This window comes from Malus domestica, chromosome 12 (assembly GCF_042453785.1).
Source record: "Malus domestica chromosome 12, GDT2T_hap1".
Classification (NCBI taxonomy): Eukaryota; Viridiplantae; Streptophyta; class Magnoliopsida; order Rosales; family Rosaceae; genus Malus; species Malus domestica.
This window is the reverse complement of record NC_091672.1, coordinates 30,117,258-30,140,503: the sequence shown is the minus strand read 5'-3', so window position 1 is coordinate 30,140,503 and position 23,246 is coordinate 30,117,258. Positions and strand designations below refer to the sequence as shown.

At 35.1% G+C, this 23,246-nt stretch overlaps 2 protein-coding genes across 2 annotated transcripts; one reads left to right on the top strand and one right to left on the bottom strand.

Annotated features, from left to right (window-relative positions):
- Positions 1–9,333: 9,333 nt before the first annotated feature.
- Positions 9,334–12,232, bottom strand: LOC114820072 (auxin-responsive protein IAA16). The gene is made up of 5 exons (XM_029090143.2): positions 11,573–12,232; positions 10,468–10,694; positions 10,045–10,180; positions 9,848–9,909; positions 9,334–9,608 (listed from the first exon to the last, which is right to left on the bottom strand). Exons 1-5 carry the CDS (start codon positions 11,860–11,862, stop codon positions 9,571–9,573), a joined length of 753 nt encoding a protein of 250 aa, XP_028945976.1. The 5' UTR covers positions 11,863–12,232; the 3' UTR covers positions 9,334–9,570.
- Positions 12,233–21,201: 8,969 nt separating this feature from the next.
- LOC103430506 (auxin-responsive protein IAA3) lies at positions 21,202–22,283 on the top strand. The gene is made up of 2 exons (XM_008368651.4): positions 21,202–21,551; positions 21,671–22,283. Exons 1-2 carry the CDS (start codon positions 21,346–21,348, stop codon positions 22,056–22,058), a joined length of 594 nt encoding a protein of 197 aa, XP_008366873.1. The 5' UTR covers positions 21,202–21,345; the 3' UTR covers positions 22,059–22,283.
- The last annotated feature ends 963 nt before the right edge of the window (positions 22,284–23,246 follow it).

Below are 23,246 nucleotides of genomic sequence, written 5' to 3'. Positions count from 1 at the left end.
TTCGTGGTTTATGTGATCTGTAATTTAGGGTTAGTTGAAGTTAGAGGGCGAGGGTAATCTAACCTTTGGGAAGTTGGAATCGTATGGGGCGTAGGCGAGTTAATTGGCTACCACTATCACCTTCACGACTCAGGACTCAGCTGAGGGATGAGTTTTTGCATCTGCTTTGGATACAATATATATAGAGGCCTTAGACCTTACTGTTGGACGTGACAAATACGGCATACAGCAGCGCATTGTGAAATGTACAATACATATATGGTATATACTGACACGAGAGAGAGAGAGAGAGAGAGAGAGACTAGAGCAACTAGTTGACTTGTGTACTACCAGAAAAATATAGAAAATCAGATCATCACAATGGCTTATTAGATTAAGATTTTAATTTTATCATTTTAATTATTCACATATACACAATATAATATTTGTAGGTGATAATTTACGCAAATTAATTAAATGATCAAAATGAAATTTAACTTTTTGACGAACTTCGACAAACCAACAATAGGCATTTACTTCAGACGGCACATATCGCACTACACAAAGAAAATTGAGCCAAGAATGAAAAAACCCTTTTTTTTCAAATGGTAAAGAACATTCATAAAACAATGTCCAAACGGACGTAATACAACGTATGTGTTGAATATATCATTCTAAAATAGTTAGTTAGACAGTTGAGAATGTGGCTATATAAACTGTAGTCTCATAGTTGTAAAGAGATTAATTCAGTATCAATACAATCAATTGTTTCTTTCTCTAAACTCTCTCTCTCTCTCAAACTCTCTGTTCATCCATTTCTCTTAATCTTTCTTCTTGATTTTCTCTTCAATTCTAAACACTACAATGTAGTTAACATGGTATCAGAGCCACCAGGCTTGCGCCATTGATTCTGGTGGTTCCGTATTTTCTTTTAGATTTCTTTTTCTAGTTTTATTTTCTCTTCAGATTTTCTTGAATTTTTCATCTAAGTTCTTTGGTGTTCCTTCTTCTCTCCGATCCCTGAATCGGAGAAGGAAGCAGACTCAAGTTCTTACTCAGTTTTTTCTTTGTGGATGCGAATCGACTGAAAAACGTCGTCACTGACCTCACTGATTTCAACTGGGTTTTGGTCGGTAACAACAAGAATTTGGTCGGAGCTGGAGTTGTAGGGGTCGGATTCTCGACTTCTTGGCGGTTGATTGTGCTCTTGAGAGGCGAGGAAGGCAAGATTGGCCGGGCGAAACGAACGACGTCAATGCCGTGATAATCTTTTCCAGCAGCAGCGGCAGCACCGATCAGAGCCGCACTCTCGCCGAGATGCGAGTCCTCCTCTCTAATCCTCAAGATCTGGCTGTGCCGCACGCACCCCGTCTTCTTCCGATCGAAGCATTGCACAGACTCAATAGCTGGGGCCGCCATGGTGTTGCTCTTTAGGGTTTGGGGTCTTCTTCGTCGTCCCCCGCCACTATCGCCCCACCGACCTCGGCGACTCCGTCTCTTTCGACGATCCCGCGTTGTCCTCCTCCTGGTCCTCCGTACACAGATTGCGCAGTGGCGTTGTTGTTAGGGATTTTGTTTTGGTCCAGGTGTTTCCCAAAATCTTCTGCTTCTTGTTCGCTGCAGTCCAGAATCAAGTTGCATCGTTGGTGTTTGATGAATTGCTGCACATATCAATTGTTTGTGTAATTGTCTCAATGAAGAATTCTGTGTTAATTCGTGTATTAAGGCCGATTGCCAAGAGTGTCTTAGTTCAAGATTCTTTTCTAGTTCGGGTACAGATTCAAGGTTCGCAGAATTGTCAGGTTCGAAGAATTGTCGGGTTAGTTCATATCTTGCACTCCATGTGTTTGATGGAGTATCGCAGTCAAAGTTTTTTGCTTCACGATTATTTGCTCTGGGTTTGTTGATTTTTTGTGCGAAAGAAAACAAGGCCGATGCCATCTTTTTGCACTCTTGATTTGGGATATAAGGCCAAAGCCATTATCTCTGTGTAAGTTGTTTGTTTCCTCCACAAGGCTGATAGCCGGAGTGAAAAGTTTTGTCTCAGATATTGTGTGTTACTCCTTAAAGGCCGATAGCCGGAGTAAAGTTGTTGAAAAGTCTTGTTTGTTGTTCTTGTGTGCACCTCCATTAAGGCCGATTGCCGGAGTGCATTTCTTGTTGACATATTGTTAAGTAATTTAGGGTTGATAACATTTGAAGCAGAGAAGATACTCATTTGAAGCAGAGAACTTGCTGATGTCTGACAAAAGTACTTTGAATACTGCTTTCAGCTTTTGGACGATTGGCGTACCTAAACATGGGACATTGGGTTATTTTTACTTGGCTCCATTGATTGGTTTGCTTCAATCTCAAACTGGGAAGTCCCAGTTGAGATTGAGGGGGGATGTTGAATATATCATTCTAAAATAGTTAGTTAGACAGTTGAGAATGTGGCTATATAAACTGTAGTCTCATAGTTGTAAAGAGATTAATTCAGTATCAATACAATCAATTGTTTCTTTCTCTAAACTCTCTCTCTCTCTCTCTCTCTCTCTCAAACTCTCTGTTCATCCATTTCTCTTAATCTTTCTTCTTGATTTTCTCTTCAATTCTAAACACTACAATGTAGTTAACAGTATGTAGCTCTAGAAAAATGAAAACCAGAATACCCAAAGAAAACATTCAACTTGTGTGGGCTGCTTTATAGCTCTTTAGGAGCAATCTAACACTTTAGGATAGATACTGATAAGCCAAGTCATGTGATGTATTATTTTACATACTATTATAAGATGGACGGCTTTGAAAATATATAAAGAAAAAAATAAATTCGTATGTTATAATTTGAATAAAATAGGAATGCCACAAGCCAATTTGGGAGAAAGTGTTTTCTCACATTGAGAGTTTACCAAACATTATATGTAACATCGAAGTTAATTGGTTTGGATGATTTGATCCCGTAAATTCAGACCATCCAATGCTCATTACATTTAATTCTATGTAATACTGAAGTGGACCCTAAGAAAATGCATATAAAGCCAATTAATAAACCCGACAGCAAAATGCACTCCTCTATTAAAACAATATTGTAAAAATTAATTAAGAATATAGGATTATATGAAAAAGTTCATCGTTATTCGTATGTCAAATTTACATGTAAGTTAATATTTAGAATCGATGCAAAATTTCACATTGTTGTGTACGTTTGTTTTATGTATCAACTTGAACTTAAGAGACAATGTTGGGTAACGTAACAAGGTGATTGCCTGGATGCATCGATCGATCTGCATGGCTACTTTGCCCCAGCAGCTTTGTTAATATACACCAGCTTTCTACATATCTGCCGTCGAAGCTCACGGGCATAACTCACATTTAACATTTTGCAAGTCTTATTATATATAGTATGATGAAAGAATCAAGATCGATTTAACATAATTTACATAAATAATTTAGTATGATGAAAGAATCAAGATAGATTTAACATAATTTACATAAATAATTTGATTTGATAGTGAAGTTTTGGAAGTTTACCAGAGCCGCAGCACTGATTTCACATCTTATTAATAAAAACAATGGCATAAATAACAAGCATATCCTCTTCGTAAGCGCAGTTGTATATACAATATCAACTAGGGGTGTGATATCCACACACCCCTTTTTACTTTTCCCACACCTTTTTGGTTTTCGACCGTCGGATCGGATGAATTGAAGAAGATCAACGGACAGAAATTAACAAGAGGTGTGTGGATAGCACATCCCTATCAACTACCAAAAAAAATGAGTGATTTGACTAGCCTCTTGATGAACCCGAGAGAAAGAAAAAAAACAGTCACTAGAAGGATCCCACCTTCTTATGACTGACGAATTTCATGCCAAATACCTAAACAATATGTATTGAGTGACGTGAAACACATGTATGTGTTGGACTTCATATATGAGAAAACCCAAATTTGATGCCATGAATTAAGTTGACGTTTCAATTTAAAATCAATTGGTAATATGAAAAATAGCAAGAAGGAAGGTTAGTACCACAGTAGAAATCAAGCACCCTGATGGTCCTCTTCACTCCCTTCGTGACACTCTTTTCCACTAGGCCCTCATAACTATATATTGACAAAATGTATGTTCAATTATTTATAAGCACATACAAGTTTTTTTTGTTTTTCACCGCAAGGAATTCATCCTTTATTAGTCATCCTCTAAACATAATGGATAATTAATAATTATAAGTAGCAACCTAAGAAGTAGGCACATGACTGCTCTGGCATCGGCAGCCAATAATTACCACAAGTTGATATCAAAGGGAGCAGTTTCCATTATTTATTAATCCCTTTTGGCTATAACCATAAGAGAAATGAGAGTAGCTAGTGTATGGTTTAATCGCCACAACTGACAAACTGGTAGTTGGCCATTAGATGGCCTGGGGCATCGCCTTTCCCATCAGTGTCCGGTCATTTAAACACACCCTCGTCCAAATCTAGGCCTCCATTACTGCACTGATCACCAATTCTCACCTTTGCCTGATCTCCTGTGCTCACGGTTGTCACCTGAGGTGTAACAAATCAAATGAAACTAATCATTTCCACACTACAAGATAACACGGGTTAGGTGACAGAATTTTGTGGTGCCGACTTTCTTTGGCATTGAATAGGTGACGCGAACAGTAACACTAACTTGAATTTCGTGACATATAATTAAATGTGACAAATTTTCATGTTTATGTGACAAATATTTGTAGCCACAAAAACCTTGTTTTCTTGTAGTTCTGGTAAACTCTAATTGAGCATGTGTGTTTGTCGCAACAAAATTACTTACTTAATATACGTACTATTCTTATATATTCACTTAGATGTGGAAGGTCTCATGCCTGATTTGAATAACAAATTCAATATTTAATTATTACATTGTCTCATTATATAACTTATAATTTATATCCCACATAGGGTATCAGTAATTGTATAATTCTATCCAAAAAAAAAAATCATTAATTGTATTAAAAAAAAAAATCATGTATGGACGTGCCCCTTAGCACTTGCCACAAGATGCCTGACCCCGAAGCCCGACGGGGCCGCAAAACGCAGTCCAACCAAACTTCCGACGCCACTCCAAAGGCTTATTAGCATCCCAAGTGGACCAAATCTAGGTTTCAGTCGAGGATCTAAAAACAGTTTGTTGTTTCTTAAAATACCAAGAAATAGAACTTGGTTCAAGAAACACAACTAATCCAGTGGTAGATCTTCTATCATTTGGGTCTCTTGCCTAATTAGCATCACTGAATGCTATTAAATTCAACTCTTCTCGATTATAATTAATTCCCAAATGCAATGTCCCTTTTAAGTACCTCAAAATTCTCTTCATGCTGTAAAGTATGCAACCATGGGATTCCGCATAAATTGGCAGACCTGATGCACAGAGAATGCAATATCAAGCATGGTGAAAGTGAGATACTGCAATGCTCCTACAATGCTCCTGTACAAAGTTGGATTCCCATAAGGTTGACCATCATCTTTAAGCAATCTATTATGGGTAGACATGGAGCGTCACAAGGTTTTGACTCAATCATTTTTGTCTTGACTAACAAATCCTGCACATATTTAGTCTGTGATAGAAATAACCTAGTTTTGGTATTGGAATTCCTAGAAAATAATGCAATGGTCCTAAGTCTTTGATCTCAAACTCAGCTGTGAGAGCTTGAATGACCTCTTGATTTGCACTAGTTGCATACCAGTAATTATAATGTCATCAACATATAATAACATAATGACAATACCAGAATCCACTTGTTTCACAAATAGAAATGAATCAGAATATGTATTCTTGAACCCCCAGTTTAGGTAGAAATTTAGTAAACCTCTCATTCTAAGCTCTGGGAGCTTGTTTTAAACCATACAATGATTTATGAAGTTTGCAGACTAAATTTGGATGATTGGGATCCACAAAACCAGGAGGCTGAGCCATGTAGACTTCTACTTGAAGAATCCCATGCAGAAAAGCATTCTTGACATCTAACTGTCTTAAAGTCCAACTAAATGTGCTGCAAGTGCCAATACAATCCTCACTGTAGTTAGCTTAACTACAGGGCTAAAAGTTTCCCCATAATCCAGTACTGGTTCTTGACTGAATCCTTTTGCCACTAATATGGCTTTATGTCTAGCAATAAACCCATCTGCGTGCTTTTTGATCTTAAATATCCATTTACACAGCCACCAAATTCTTGTTTGCAGGCAAAGACACCAGACTCCATGTACCCTGAGAATGAAGAGCATCAACCTCTTCCTTTATAGCTTTCAACCAAACATGAATTTTTAAAGCAGTCTTGTAGGTAGCTGGCTCAGTCAATGACAAATCAACACCACCAAATTCTTGTAGAGTAGTCAAGAAAGCCTTCTTTTTCACATTTCCACTTTTGCCCAACTGGCGGCTCCAACTGTCCTTACTGAACATGTGATCACTGGTCTCCAAATCTCACTGCTATGAGATTATGGGTTACTAAAACAACATTTAAACAAGTAAAATGTACACCTTCGAGTCCACATATGGATTTGAGATAACTAAGTAAAACCTATTGTTCGTTCGATTAAACTATGCATCATGTTTACAGAAATTTAAAAGGAAAATATGCGTGGATCATGTGCCAATATAATATTTATATTCGCTGCAAGTGAGTTGAATGGTTTGAATTTTAAAGTGTAAATTAAAGTTGCTAAAAAAAATTGTAAACTATAAGAATCCTAGAAAGTAAGGGACAAAGTTTTCAAATCCCAAGTTTCGTGTCGGTGTTCATGCAACTTGCGAAACCCTAGCCTTTATATTATGGATAGAGTTGACATTTCCTGAACTGAAATCAAAATCAAAATTACCGAAACTGAAATTTACTTAACTTTTCGGTTCAATTTTGATAAGTTGGATTTTACCGTAATCAAACCGAAGTTTTATTATTATTACAAATATATGATATATTATTGTATTTGGTTGAAATTAATCTCAACTATTGGTTCATAAAGACAATTTTATTATGTTATTCTCTCTCCTTCCCTCTCGACTCATTCTCTCACTCTCTCTCTCTTCGACTCATTTGCTAGTTGTTTTCAATTTCAAGTTTCAACTTAAACTTAATTATATGCCATTTAAAATTTGAAGTTACATAAAAATTTGACACTCAAATTCAAACTCACAAATTCGCATAAAAATTACACCAAGATTTGGCACTCGACTTTATTTAATATGACTAAAATTGGGAGAGCCTATAATATTTGGCCTAACAAACAAAGGCCGATTTATTTTTTCTGTTTACCAAACCAAACCGAAGCAAATCCAATTTTTTTAGGCTACCGAAATTTTGATTCGGTTTTAGTTTGATTTTTTCGTTAACCAAAATTTCAGTTTGGTTTTTAATTTGGCATTTTCGGTTGTTACGAAACCGAAACCAGCCCTAGGTTATAGATTAGAAGATAATTCACTTCCCATAAGGAGAAGGAATATCCGAATATTATAAAAATGTTGACTTATTATCAATATTTGAATAGTTAAACATCTTTGAAAGAGAAAATTAGATTCTCAAATCCCATTTTTATGCTGGCGAGTGATCTTACAGTTGCACAAAAGAAACACAATCTCCGGCATTCCTGCAATAATATATGGTCTTTAGGCATGCATGTTCTTCTTTAATTTACTGTTCATGCTTCTGAGAATCGAGCGAGCTAGCTAGCTTAGGTTCATTTCATATTCGTATCGTAAGTTCCTGCTGTGACTTGTCCGAGATGGTTAGATTCAAAGGCAGGGGATAGAGGCTAGAGGTGCATGAATGGAGGAAATGGTCCATATTATTTTTCAATTATTTGGTCCCGGTAGCTATCAATGCCATCAAAAGATATGAATACTGAAGAAAGTTAGGGTTTCACCATAAAACCAATTGACAATAAGGAGAGCAGCTCAACTCTTTACAAGCTCTTGCATGGTTTGGTCCCTCACAGAATTGTGGCGAATTTTCAAGTCTAACATGTGGACAACACAAATTAGGTGACTTGAAGCATGTATGACCGTTGGGCTTCACACATGAGCTAACCTATTCTTTTACCATGAAAAAAAAAAGTTAGGGTTTCACCTTAAAATCAATTAGCAATATAAAGAATAGTCCAACTCTTTTTAAGCTCTTGAGATTTGGTCCTTCACTGAAGTAGGACTTTGTCCTTACATTCTCATAAATACTTAAAAAGAAATATAGCCGGAGGGTGATTTTCGTACTCTTATTCACCTTCTGAACAATTTTTTTAATTTGAATCGTTGATTTCTTTTTATTAATCCAATGGTTAGAAAGAAAAATATGTACAAGTATAAAAAAAATAGTGTGCATAAATCATTTTCTCAAAATTTATGGAAGAATTGTTGCTTATAAAAGTTTCTTTTTTTTTGTTGGAAGGTGCTTATCAAAGTTAGATATTAACATTTTTATGCTGAGTACAGAGTGCCATTAGACTAAATAACCATAACCATGTACTTGTTTAAACAGAGCTAAAAGTTTTATTAATTCCACACAATTACCAAATATGTTAGCAACTTCATATACACAAAAGTGCAACCAATTTATTTATATTGATATAAACCTGCAGGCACCAGCATAACTATGCACGTATTGTTGCATACATTTTGTTCGTCCTTCCTTTAGAAATTTAGAAATTGCGTATTCTTTTCATACAAATAATATTGGAGGATGAATAAATCAAACGCAAAACTTCAAGTATTAAAATATATACTCTTAATAAATTGAGCTACAAATTTATTGCATGAATTGCTTATTTGATCAGTCGACAGCTCGTTTGTTGCGCATAGCTGTCTAAAAATTATGCTTGTCACATACTTAATTGATCAATCAAAAAATAAATGCCCCCAACAATATGCACATGTCCCTGCTCCACCTTATCACGTATATAGAATTCATGGATCTAATTCATTGTCTCTGATCAGCAAATGGAAATATAAATAAATGAGTGAGATTCATGATAACGTTTTATAAATCGATTATGTGTTATTGCATTGATACTTCTCTTCTTGATATTGAAAGAAATTTTAAGTTCGAATTTTACCTGTCAATTATCAAAAGTTAATATAAAATAATGTCTTTTAAGTTACTAATAATATCATAATTTAAAATGAAATGTCAGATTATTCTGAAAACTAACATTAAAAATTCATAAAAATTAAAATAAGAAAACATAATGCAGAGAATCTCATCATACACAAGGCATAATGTACGGTGCCAAATTAAAAATTAGAGAGAATAAAACCACTATTGACAAGTAACACTGGCAATATATATTATATAATTATTAAACAGTAGGGCTACGGACAATAAAGAAAGTTGCACATGAGCCACTATGAAGTATGAACATCTTCTATAATATATATTATTGCTTCTTGTCCCTAACAAATCTCCGAATATATTCTTCCATGTAACTTTAATTAACAACATTAGACGACCAAAAAGAAAAAGGCACAAAAATACAGAGTCACAGACATCCAAACTTCGTGCTCTCCATCTGTGTAGAGCCGGTCTGCTTTCATTTGATTGTGTCCATGGCAGAAATATCAACCCACGGCAATCTAGCAACTTCTTCAACTTCTGTTCTTGTACTTCTCCACCGCTCTTGGTGCTGCAATACAGTGGAAAAAATTAGACCAAATTAAAAGAAGACAACCATTTTATTTTAAGTTTTAGTTTAAACTTATTTGACAACTGTTTTCCCTTTTTAAAATTTTGCTTGATTTTAAAAACTGAGAGCTGAAAACAGTTGCCGAATAAGTTCTAATTTTCGTACAATAAAAAATTAAAAACCGAAATTGTTACAAATTACTCTGAGTTTTCATGAAATATTTAATTTAAGGCACTAACCAAGTCCGATAGCCTCAGATCCCTTCATTATTCGCAGGCGTTTGCATGAATTGACAAACATTCTGTGACCATCCAAGATAAATTTAGTGATGTGTGGTTCATCATAATTTCAAGTGATGTGCAGCCTAATTTTGAACTAGATATAATTAAATTCGACTAATATATATGTATATGTATAATGTTAAGAAAAAACTTACTCCCATGGCACATCTCCAACAAGCATCCAATCTCCATCCTTGTCCTCATAACTAGGCACATACTCAGAACCACTCAGAAGGTCTATTAGTTTGCTCTCGTTCATGAAATCCTTCATTCCTTGTGACCCACAGTTACCTTCAATATTCCAAAATTAAGCAAAATTTTATCACTTGTAAATTACTAAGAGGAAAGGAGGGTATGAAAAACTACTTCTAAGCAATATATTCCTTGGTTTTTATTAATTTATCACAAACCATAAAACAAGGCTATGAAACTGAAAAACAGTGGGTTGAAGAAAAAAACCCTATCAATTAGAGTACCACTTGCTTTATCACTTGTATGTTACTAAATATCCAAAGGTATGAAAAAAATTGTGTTACTTGTAATTAAACTAAGCATGATTAATTAATTAATTAAATTACCAATGGTGAAGGAGCTAAACATTTTGCTTAAGGCAGTAGAAAGCTCTTGGTAGCTTTTGTACAACTTCAGGTCCACTTTACGCAAGTAGGGTGCGCCATCCATGCTGACTTTAACAAATGCTGCACTGATGCTGTTGGTATTTTCACCCTCCTCAGAGCTATTCTTTTGGACGGTCAGGATGTTCTTTCGGAATGATCGGACAGGGGGCCAACCTACAACTTGAGCCCTGTAATAATACAATAATGTGTAGTATAGTTATGTAACATGTCGTTACTATTTTACTCATATTATTACATGTAAAAGGCGATTTCAAACCAACAAAGCTTTCTACTTTACAAAGGTCGGTAGAAGAACGTTTATGCATGCAGACTTATACTTACTTTACAAAGAGGTTATTTCCACAATAAATTGTTTTACTAATATATATCTCCAGGTATAACATGACAACTTTATCAACTATTATTATATAGTATATCTTTGGTACTCATAGAATTTAATCAATAATATACGCGTGTATACGGTAATGTTCTTGTCTATCTTGTTTTACTTTTGATGAGTTGTCCTTAATTCATGTTTAGTGGTTGAGAAAAAAAAGCAAAATAAGATTCCTTATGTTTTGTTGGTTTCCTTAGTCTTCCCGACAACCAACCTAACCATTCAAAAAATACCTATAATTCAATACGTAATGTAAACATTGTACGTAGTCCATACTCATGGCAATTATTTCTCTGGATTCATGTGATCCATGGAAAATAAAACCAAAAAACGAATGTATCAAACAAAATGATTTTCTAAGTTAGTGTTTCATGAGTTGTAACAAGCGATTTATATTTTAACTTGGTACAGAGAAATAATATATAACTTTAGTCAACTTAACAAGTGCTCGTTTTATGAGCACGTACTTAATTAATTCACAATTTTACTGTCGTCTTTCCGTAGATAAAAACCATTTGCATCGTCTAAACTAATAGAAAAATACTCGAGTAACAGTAAGTAATACTCGATGAAAATTATTTGTACCGTCTCAACTGACACAGTAATACTCAACTAACACACTAAGTAATACTAAAACTAAACAAGTAATTTGGTAAAAAGAGAACTTACTTGGCAGCAGGAGGCTTAGTTGGATCATTTGACCTAGGAACAGGAGCAACATTCTTCTCCTTCATCTCCACCGCTTGATCTTCATCACCAGCCGATTGATCTTCAGATGAAATATTGAGCTTCAAATCAACAGTTTCAGCAAACCCTCTCTTTCCAGTGTTCTTGGAAGCTTCAGCATCCTTTCCAGCAGTGCCTAATATTCCACCAGGCAACCCCAGACGCAGTTCTGTCTCCTCAAAGTTTATCAAGCTGTATTTCTGATCCTGCTCTTCGTGTATCACACGACCCATCGTGCTTCTAGGGTTTTTTTCTCTTCTTCTTTTTCTAGGATTTTTCTGTGTGTTAGGGTAAATATTTGAGGCTGTAGCTTTCTGGATCTGAACAACTCGATGATGTTTGTGAAGAGGGGTGCAAAGAGAAAAACGTGCAACTTTGGAAGAAGGGGAAAATAGGTGTGGTGTGGGAGAATATTGCTTTGCTGAAGAAATCTTTAGGTGGAATTAAACGGTTCAGATGATGCCAAGTGGAGGGTTCAGTTAGCTGGATCGCTCGGGCCTTGTCGGAAAACTGATGTCACGGGTGATATCAGGTTTGGAATGATTGTGGTGAGGCTAGTGGACACAAGAAAACATGGCGCTCTCTGTTTGCCTTTTATTTGTTGGAGGCAGATTGTCTGCCCTCCTCTTAAAGTGCATTTCTCATCTTCTTCTATTTGTGCGGTTACGATTAAATCACGTAAATATTTTATATTAATTTTTTAATAAAGATAATAAGACAGAAAGCAATAGAAATATAAAATGTTGACGTTGATTAACCGTGACGGCATAAATAAAATGAGATATGAAAGACACCATAACAAGAAGGCAGACAATCTGCCTCCTTATTTGTTTCCTTGCCATGGCTCCATCTCCACCAGTGGTTTATCATTAATTAATTTAATTAGTTAAGAAGATTAAAAAATTTAAATTAAATTTACAAATTAAATAATGTAGTTGTAGATAATTGGATATTAATTAAGATTTTGTTAACATATTTATCTTTAATTTGATTTGTAAATTTAATTTAAAATTTTTTCTTTCTTGCATTATCTTTTAATAAAACGTTATTAAGTAAACAAATTATTCTTAAACTTTTATTTTAAAATCCAACGATAAGCTATTTTTTTTATTGGAAGATAGAAATTTATTAAATTTAAATATGAACTGTTATTGGCACTCCTTAAAAAATATCTCTCTTTCTTACATAATTGGTCTACTTTTTTTTTTCATTAATGTTTTTAATTAGTTTTTTAGTTGCCTAACTTTACTAATTATTACAAAATGTTAGTCCTTTTTTCCTTTTAGGAGACAAGTCTCCGTGGATATGCTTTAGCTAGCCTACCTCCAGTCCAGTATTAAAAAGTGCTGAGTGTCTTTTTTTTTTTTTTTTTGGTGATAACGAATAATAATCATTGATCAATATTGATGTAGATCAAATAGCGAGTGGGTTGCAAATTAAGTTGAAAGGCGCAAATTCGGCAACAAGCCTAACTTTAGCATATTTTGGGCTCTGAGTGTTATATTTTAGGCTGAATTCTATAGTTTGATATGCGCTTTACCAGCAATTTAAGAATTTAATTAGGCCGTTTGTGTTCTTTTCCTAATTCGTTTCTTATACGTGCTCCTAAAAGGTATAAGGCTAAGAGACATCATAAAACAACTCCTTTTTATCTGATTTTTACAAACAGCCTTTAGGGTGTTAGAGCCGAGTTCGTTGCGTTTATTATTAATCAATAAACTTGAGGGGTTTTTCATATTTTCTAATGGATTTCAGTTTATTTGTTTTTTAAGGTAGCCATTTGATGCGTTCTCTTTGTCACGTTGCATCAAATATCAACCTAATAATCGGATTCATCTCAATCAACTACTCATACTCACCCCACAAACTATGTGAGATTAAAGATTATTTTTACGATGGAGAAGTACTTTATTCTTTTAAGTCCTCAATCGAATCAAGCTAACCTTGGATCGCACAACATAATGTGTTTGGCTACACTTGGAGTTTTCAACTCGAAACTTATTGGCAATGAGTGGAGGTATTATGAGTGTTTATAAGAAAATATTATGGGCAATTACTGTATATTGTGAATCTTCAAATATAAAATGGCTGGTAATATCTACGCACTCCTCTTTACATTCTACACACCTCTTAATTTTTTGTCGTCGAATGAATTGGAAATGATCAAAGAGCAGAAATTCACAAGCATACGTGAGAGATAAAAAGAGGTATGTGGATAACATCACCCTATAAAATGGGAAGATATCTACCAAGCATATGCTTCTTGCAGTATCATTGATGTATGTTAACCATTTTACATGACAGAAAGCCACTTAGTACTACGGTCCTCTTCACTCGTAAGTGAGAAGTCTAATTAGGTTCGATTCTCATCAAAGATGAATTTGAACCATATTATTACTAGCCTATTGTAAGGCTAAGTCCACTCCCTCTCCTTTAATGTAGATAATATCCTTTGTTAAAAAAAAAAAAAAAACATAACGGGAAATAAAAAATGGACAAGTTTTGAAGCTTTTACCTACTTCAGCATATCACATCTGCTTACGTCTTTTATATCACAAAGATGACCTTTGTGGATATGAACAAATTAAAGCAAAGGTTGAAAGGGATATCAAAGATTATCCAAAGTTATTCCATTACCACCACAACAAGTGTTACAATCTTATTCGAAAAATGTTAACTCAAATACCATTCAATTATAATTAAGTTGATGTTGAGCTTTATAAAACCGCAGCTTTTTAAACCATATGCGTCTACCATTGAAATCTAACCCCTAAAGACCTCTCATATCCCTTTCTTTTGTCCTAGGTCCAAGAAATGAACAAAAAGGAACAAATCATGAACAGTAAACCCTAATTTTTTACCCCAAAAAAAAAAGTTTACCCCAATGTCGTTGCACAAAATTTGAAATTTGAAGCCGTTGATCATGTTGAATTTGCATGAATCATTGAATCCGACGGCTTTGATTTAGCCGTACGCATGAACCTTGAGCGAATATCGCATGCAAAGAGGAGGGAGAGAGATGGGAACGCGTGAGAAAAGTCAACTCTATCGACTGAGGGAAAACCATGTGCATTTCTGCGGTATTCCATTGTAGAAGATGATAGGAGCACTGACCGTCTGGGGGCCACAACCACCAACATTAGGTGCCATTTCCATTTCCAGATGGGATTCCTATTTTTTTTTCTTTTTCTTTTTCGCTTGACAGATTTTTTGAGCCATCACATCGTACTATATCTCTATTAATTTATAAAATTCTTTTTATCAGACTAAAAAAGAAAGAAAAAAATTAATTAGTCTTTTATCACATAAAAAAATGTTGAGCAATAATGTAATTTTACAGGTTTAAATTTTACTATTTTTTATTGAAGTATCACCGAAATGCCTTGAATATTAAAAACAAAAAACCAAAAACAAAAATCTCTCACGCCCCACGTTCTCTCTCTCCCTCCCTCCTTTTCATCTTCTAAAAAAATGTGTTCATACACACAAAGTGTGTAGGCAAATGCTAGTATTAGATTAAAAAAAAAGGAAAAAAAATTATTAACCAAAATAAATAAATAAAACAAAATAAAGGCAATTGATCTAGTAATTCAGAAAGAGATTTCAGATTAAAAATAATAATCAAGTGTTATCTTACTAAATGAGGTTAAAACTACATTATGATTGGATTTGCGCCAAATCTTCTGTTAATTTTTGTCTTTTCAAATTCTAATGAGACATTTATCGTTAGAGGAATATGACACCATATAAGTTTGTTTTTGTCGAATAACTTATAATTAGTTTTGTATATAGTTTGAAAACTTTCCCCTTTTATAATTTCTAGAATATTACAGTTGTTCTTATCATTTCCCGTGAGTAGTGTAAATATTGTTAAGATAAGGGGTATTGTAAAGAATCTAAGCATGTCAAATGTTGAATAATTGCAAACACTATTGGCATGCATAATTTTGTTGCTGACTTTATATGTGATTTCGGTAAACAGTATCTGAAACCACTTCAATTATTTTCGTTCTTATATATTTACAAATAAATAAATGAAATCTTTTTATTTAATTACAAATAGGGATAAAGAGCAACATGATTGGTACTGATGATATGTTATTCCATTAATTGGAGTTTACTTAATTATAAATTACATTATCAATAATCTTGTAGTGATCATATATAATGAAATAACAATATGAGATTTCAAAATGCCTAATGAGAAACTTCCCTTGAAGATTCAGTCTCACGATAATGATATTAATTTGCCAGTGTTCTATAAATTATAGTAAAAGTATCCAAATACCATGTAATGAGAGTCCTGCCCATCATACCTGAACACCTTTCTAATACATATCGCTTCCATATACACAGTAGATATGTTTTTATGTTGAGAATAAATCTCATATTGGTGGGAGGAAGAACCTTGCATGAGCTTATAAGTAAGTGGGCTACTTCCCATATTGTTAATTGTTTTATGGTGGAACCTCAACTTTCTTCACGGTATCAGAACAAGTTGTCCCACGTGTAAAGTCAAATGATCACAAGCGCTCCACATCACCATTCTTTTGTGTTGTCCACATATTAGGTTTGAAAAGTTACCACACATGAAGAGACATGTTGAGAATGAATCACACATTGTTAGGAGGAGAGACCTTGCATGAGCTTATAAGTAAGTTGGGCTACTTTCTATATTGTCAATTGGTTTTAGGATGAAACCCCAAACCTCTTCACTTTATTAGACATGCGGTCAATTAAAGTGATACAAAAAAAATTTGTTTAATGATAAATTGACTCTCTTAAGATCATCTACAACCAATAACTATATGCTAATTTTAGCTTGATTGTGTAAGTTATTCTTCAATAAGGAGTCTATATCCTAGTCAGCAAGCAAAGATGACTACAAATAGCTCTCGGTATGGCAACTTGTAGCCCTCTAGCGGGCTACATTTATCCCTCCGACAACTTTTTTGTGATCCTCGCAGGCTTCTTATCTCTTTCCTTTCTCTCGCTCTCTTCAAATATAACAAACTATTAGTCTTGATAAAACACATTTCATAACGTTTGAAAAAGAATGTGGAAACCTTTCTATAACGTTTTTCAAATGTCACAAAACATGTCGTAAATCGAGGAGTCGTGGAAAGTCTGAACGTACTATGACATCCACATAACACCATAAAAATATTTTTGATGACGTTTATGCAACGTTATTGTTGATTTCTTTAAAATTTTTGGTAAATGAATAATTATATTATAAAAGAATCAATATAATTAACAAACTACAACACATTAACGGCAACAAAGACGAAGCTAAAGTCGGCAGCAACGGGCCGACGACAACAAACTACAACACAACAACGGCTTTTATACTACGCCATCCAAAAGATAATTAATAATAAAATTTTCAGCACAAACGCATTGAAAATAACTCTATGAGTCTCTAGGAAAGAGGAAGAAAGCTAAAGCTTTGTCGGATGTTTGGTGTTGGAAGTTTTTTGGAACATTTAGTTTTAGTTCAGATTGTTAGGTGCTAACCGTGCAATCAACTAATAAGGAAATAAAAACATCTTTGCATATGCAACGAGCTAGGGTTGCAACCGTTGCAGGGATGGACGTTTCAGAAAGCTATAGACATGGGCCACAAGGCCATGTTAAATGTTGCGTGATAGGCCATGTTAAATGTTGCATGATATTTCATGGCTGGTTCATCCATCGCCATGGATGGCCAACAAGAAACAAACTGCTCCATCTTTGATTCAATTTTCTCATAAAAGCTGACGAAACACAAAAACTCAGAAAAACACATATGGCAGGGGCCTGCCCTCCACCACCAAACAAACGACTTAATAGAGAGAATGAGAGTCCCTCGTGTGGCGTGGACCCTTCTCCTTCAAATATCCAGGACCCAACTGTCAGCATCCTACACCTCTCTAGACCCTACACGTGTGAAGTAATTAGCATGGAACCAAAAAACCCAGCACAACAATCCATCAGCATCGAACAGGAGACAGGACAGACGGACACCACACGTGTGCTTTTAATAGGGCGATGCTGTTGGCTTGAAGCTTGAATTAACCTTTTCTTCTTCTTTCATGGTCCACGAGTCTCAGTGACTCAGTTGCAGCTTCTGAATTTCACATTTTTATCGCGGATTCTCTAGATGCTATGGGAGTATTTTATCTAGTGAAGTTTTCTGTCGTCGGTGTTCCCGTCAAGATCCAATGGTCAAGATCTATCTTCAAAAGCTCCTGTAAATGTTATATACCGGAACAGCAAATTTTCTGTGGAACCAAACGGAACAGCAGTCAATCTACTGTTCGTATACGGAGAGCTCTTTATTCACAACCGTTTATTTCCCATCAAAACACACAGCATCATGGGCATGTCTTTTTATCAGAAGCTTCACATCAAGTTCAAAAGGCAAAAAATAAAAATCCTAAACGTGGCTTTGTTGAGGTCACGAGTGTATTGTCCCCCTCCTACCTTGCCAAGAATTTAATGAGAAAACGAAACTGAGGATCCATTTCAAATTAGATTTATCATATGCTTAGAAATGTAAATTTTGGTGAAATAAATATGGGTCAAGTTGCACATATGACATGTGACTTATTAAAACCGGACGAGTCATGAGGCACGCGTCGACTTTTAGCAATTAATTGATTTAAATTAAAGAAAATAATAAACAAAATGAGTGCCAAATTAGAGAGATTGGTCAAATCAAGGATGACGACCAAATTAAGGATAAAATGTGATTGGTTTATTTGATTTAAATCAAGATTATTTGATGAAGTCAAATAACGAACCAAGGCCAAATCAAGTCTTGGTGATTTCATCAATTAATTGAGTTCAAAATAAAGACCAAATCAAGCCTCAATCAAGGTGGAGATGCCTATAAATACGAGGCTCTAAGACAACTAATGTGTAACACGCTACTAAAAACCGGTAGTAAACAAATATTGTACATGTTAAAGGAAGTTGAAGTTTTACCATACAACAAATACATGTCAGCCTTTGAAGCTTAGCCACAAACAAAACCATGGCCAATGAAGAATTAGACACAACATAATCTCTGAATCGGCTTGTGTATTTCTCTTGTCACATTGAACAATATATTTGCAGTTGAACTAACCTAACTACTTCTACATGTACACTAATACGTATCTTTACTTGTGTACATAAAGCCAATGACGCAGCACTTCTTTGTTTTTTCTTTTGTTCTATCCAATGTTACCCAACATTTACAACCTATACTTTGAAATTGGAAGAATTTGAAGTAGCGTTATGAGAAACTATATATACTAATATGTTTGGTCACAGCTGACAAGTGAAAGAAAGTAGCTAGCTTATATATGAAAGCCCTGTAAGAAACTAACAACATAAGCAAATTGATAATATTAGGCAAGGATGAAGATGAAGAAATATGTGTGTGTGTGTGTGTAGCTGGAGATGGCGTAAAAGAGGCTCGTTGTGGTCGGGTCCCAAAGGATGTGAACCTAACTCTATGGGGTCTTATTTATCGACCATCATCGGCCGAAGGAGGGCTCATTATTTGTTGTCATGAAAATAAAATTAATGAAAACTTGTGGACCCTTTGTGTCTCTTGTTAGTTTGGCCCTTCCCTCTAAATAATTGTCAAAATTGAGAGAAGTTACAGATCAATCATGCATACTGTGAGTTAAATTCAACTATTTACGCAATGTCATAAAAGTAAAAATGATTAGGATTAGTTTACACATATGTTCGTGACTAATCGTAGCATGCTTCTTATAGGTTTCACTTAACTTTCTACACAAATCCAACATTTCTCCGAAGGAATTATATTTAAATGTATACAAACTGAATATAGTCTCACAACTATTGGTGAATAATTCTTACCTCTAAAGCCATTTCATAATACCAAAACTGGACAAGAGATGCACAAAAAAGGGGAAGGTTGTGAAATACTTTCATATAAACAGATACAATCAATCAAAGCCTTAATTTAGATTGCTATATTCATCCATAATGAATCTTGACATTGTTTGTTAAATTTTAGTTAATTTTAATATTTTAGTTATGCAACGATATTCTATTATGTGGGATGTGGGATTCAGTTTATGTGCATCACAAAATAACCCTAAGACCCTTTTTCTTCTCATGTGGAGCCCTAAAATAGTAACGGCGTCAAGTTAGTACGGTTCTCCTGCTGCTAATTTAAGCGATTTGAATATGAAAACTTACATACAATCTTTTTTTTGTTGTGATTTTATTTGTAATCCACGTAAGTATAATAAAAAAATTCAATTCTAAATCGAGAAAAATATCATTAAAACATAGGGTTAATAAAGGTATCATCTAGAAAAAAAAAAGTATATTCGTGGACTCGAAGGAAACGGAGCGTATTGATGCAAGGGCTCATGGCCGAAAAACATGCCCTAACTTTTGCCCTAATTAAAGTCAAGCCCATTCTTCTGCCCGGACCACCCCATTACGGAAGAGGATCCTCTCCAAATCTATTTTGTAGGAATCTATAAATTCTCACATCTTAACTGATTATCATAATTATACCGTCAGTTTTCATTCATTATTATTTGTATTTAATTTTAAATAAAAAAATTAAATAATTTATGATTTCACGATACAAAATAAATAATTAAGATGTGAGAATTTTTAAGATAGTTCGGATAAAATCCAAATCCTCTCATTACACCATGCCATGCCCATCAACGACTGCCCATGTGGGTCCCAAACCTCACATGGAATGCACCCACCAGCCATAGCCCTTCTGGATCCGAGGGTCCCAGATACCGCGGAATCGATTGATTCATCTGGGTCGTTGGATTAGAAAATCAAAGTCTTCAATTTGGGCGGCTAAGGTTTGTCCCAAGCTTGTCCCAATTTGGAAGGACAACCGCCTCAAATGTGCCGCTCGTGTTACAAACACCATAGCTGCCCATGTCTAATTCATACCTGCCTAATTTTGCTCCTTCCACGCTATTTTATGGTGCGTGACATCCACTTTCTCATTTTACGTACATCCATGTAAATTACATGTAAAATAGCATGTTATGAGATCAGATTGTCAATTAACTGTCATTTTTTGTGCACTATGTTCGATCTTTCTTAAAGACAATGCATAACTTTTAATCAATATTCTTCAATTCAAATAACATGTGTTGGCATGGTTGATTATTTGCTTACTGTGTAGAATCATCACTTAAAGCTTAAAATGTCGATTTCTTGTCTTGAAATGGTTATTCAGTTCTAAAACTTAAGTTCACGACCATTTTATATCTTACACATACAAATTCTGGGGTCAATTAAAATAATTGTTACACATTCCTATTTTTATTCTTGTAACAAAAATGCATAAGAAAATTTTCTTTACATATCTAATTTCTATCAACAGTTCAACAATATACCATGTTAAGTTATCACTTGAAAAAACCCTTAGCACGTATTACCTTCCATCCGTAAAATTTGTGTAACAATGTGGCATGCACGCGCAAAAGGAAGAAAGATGCAAGTACCTAACTTTTGTTAATTTCCCTAGACAGTGTCCTTGAACTTTATGACTTTATCTCCACTTCTAATCTATATAATACCATTCATCTTCATTTGCCCTCCACACAATTATATTCATCTCCCCTCTCCTCAAAGCCTCCATCACCGAATACTCACGACTTGGTTATTTGCTAGTTCACCGTCAAAGTTTGAGCAGAAGAACAATCTTTGAAGAAACACACAGAGAAATCATGGCAATGTTTGCGCAGGATCTTGAAGCCACAGAGCTAAGATTAGGGTTACCGGGCACCAAGGATTCCGAGCAGAACACATATTCTACTACTTTGATTAGCAAGAGCAACAAAAGACCACTGCAACCCGACATGAACGACGAAGACAATGATTCTTCATCCGCCAAAAGATCCGACCAGCAAATTTCTCAGCCTCCACCTTCCAAGTAAGCAATCTTGTTACATATAAACTAGATGCTAATTATATGATTAGGGTTGTTAAATAACATGGTTAGTGATTAATTTGAGGTCAAACAACTTAAACTAATCTGGTTATGTATTTCAGGGCACAAGTAGTAGGGTGGCCGCCGGTGAGATCATACCGGAAAACCTGCCTCCAAGCGAAGAAAACCGAGGCGGAGGCAGCCGGGATTTATGTCAAGATAAGCATGGATGGAGCTCCTTATCTAAGAAAGATAGATTTGAAGGTGTACAGAGGGTATACTGAACTGCTTAAAGCGTTGGAAGACATGTTCAAGTTCAAAGTTGGTGATTATTGTGAGAAGGATTTAGGGTACAATAACAGATCAGAATTTGTACCTACTTATGAAGACAGAGATGGAGATTGGATGCTGCTTGGAGATGTTCCGTGGGAGATGTTCATCGCCTCGTGCAAGAGGTTGAGAATCATGAAGGGTTCGGAAGCGAAAGGCTTAGGCTGCTGCCCGCTCTGATCGAAGAACAATTAGACGAAATCAGAAGAGGTTAAGTCGTGTTTTCTCTCATGAAGACATAGAGCTCGGGCTTTCGATGAAAAAATATAAACTTTGTTGAGTTGTAATAGAAAATATTTACAAGGAGAAGAACAAGGAAAATTTTCATGTATAGTTTGTTCATGTTCTCTTCAAAGAGAGTTGTACAAAGAAAAGAAACGATAAAAAAAAAAGTTTGGGTCCAAATTTTTCGTTGTTGCATTGAATTTCAGTACAATTTTTCTGTTGATATTTGCTGATGTTAAAACAGATCCCAACTATTACAACCCATCTTTGCAATTTGCCCTATCTTGTGGTCCGAAATCTTGGTTGCCGGAAGCATCATCTTTGATCTCTTCCTACTGATGGAGCATTCAGCCTTTGAAATTTTTTGTTCATTGCAATATCTCGCTGTCTTCCCTTCGAGTTCCTCAATCGTCGTTGGGACATTTTGTTAACTGCGGTTCGACGTCAATCCTTCTCTTCCATTCGAGTTCCTCAATCGTAGATGAAGCTTAGGCTGCTCCACCGGTCTATATACATTATCAGTAGCATTATAAGAGCCCTAAATGTAAATATATCATCGTATTAAAAAAAATGACAATGAATTTATAAAACTTAATTATCATTTGGTGCCTGTTGATTATTCAAGTTTTTCTGCTGAGTTTTCCTTATACAAAAATTCACGGGTGCACAATGTTTTATGGTCCTTGAAAGACATTTGAGTTGCACACGTTTTGTTATAAAATTTGGTACACCTATATTAACGCCTACCGTAGAAAAACCCTTCAATATGTATGTTAAGTTGATGCATTGCTTTGCTTTGTAGATTATGTATGCAGTTCAAGCAGCCATTAGAAAGCAAATTGTAGCACCGTAGGCAGTGGCGGCCAGGATTTGATTGCAATGGGGGGCGGAAATTTAAAAAAAAAAAAAAAACTGATTACACTAGAGACTTAGTATACTTTTGCAGAGATCTTTTTTATGGGAGTTAGAAACTATTACAATAATTTAGAGGAATGAGAGTTTCGAACTTAATTAGGACGCATGAGTAGAAACTTACACTTTATTTACTAGGATAATAGACCGCACGACATGCATATAAGCTTACTTTTATGTTCAACTTCTTGTATTTTGTTGGTACTAATTAAGTCTAGGTCTTTTTTATGC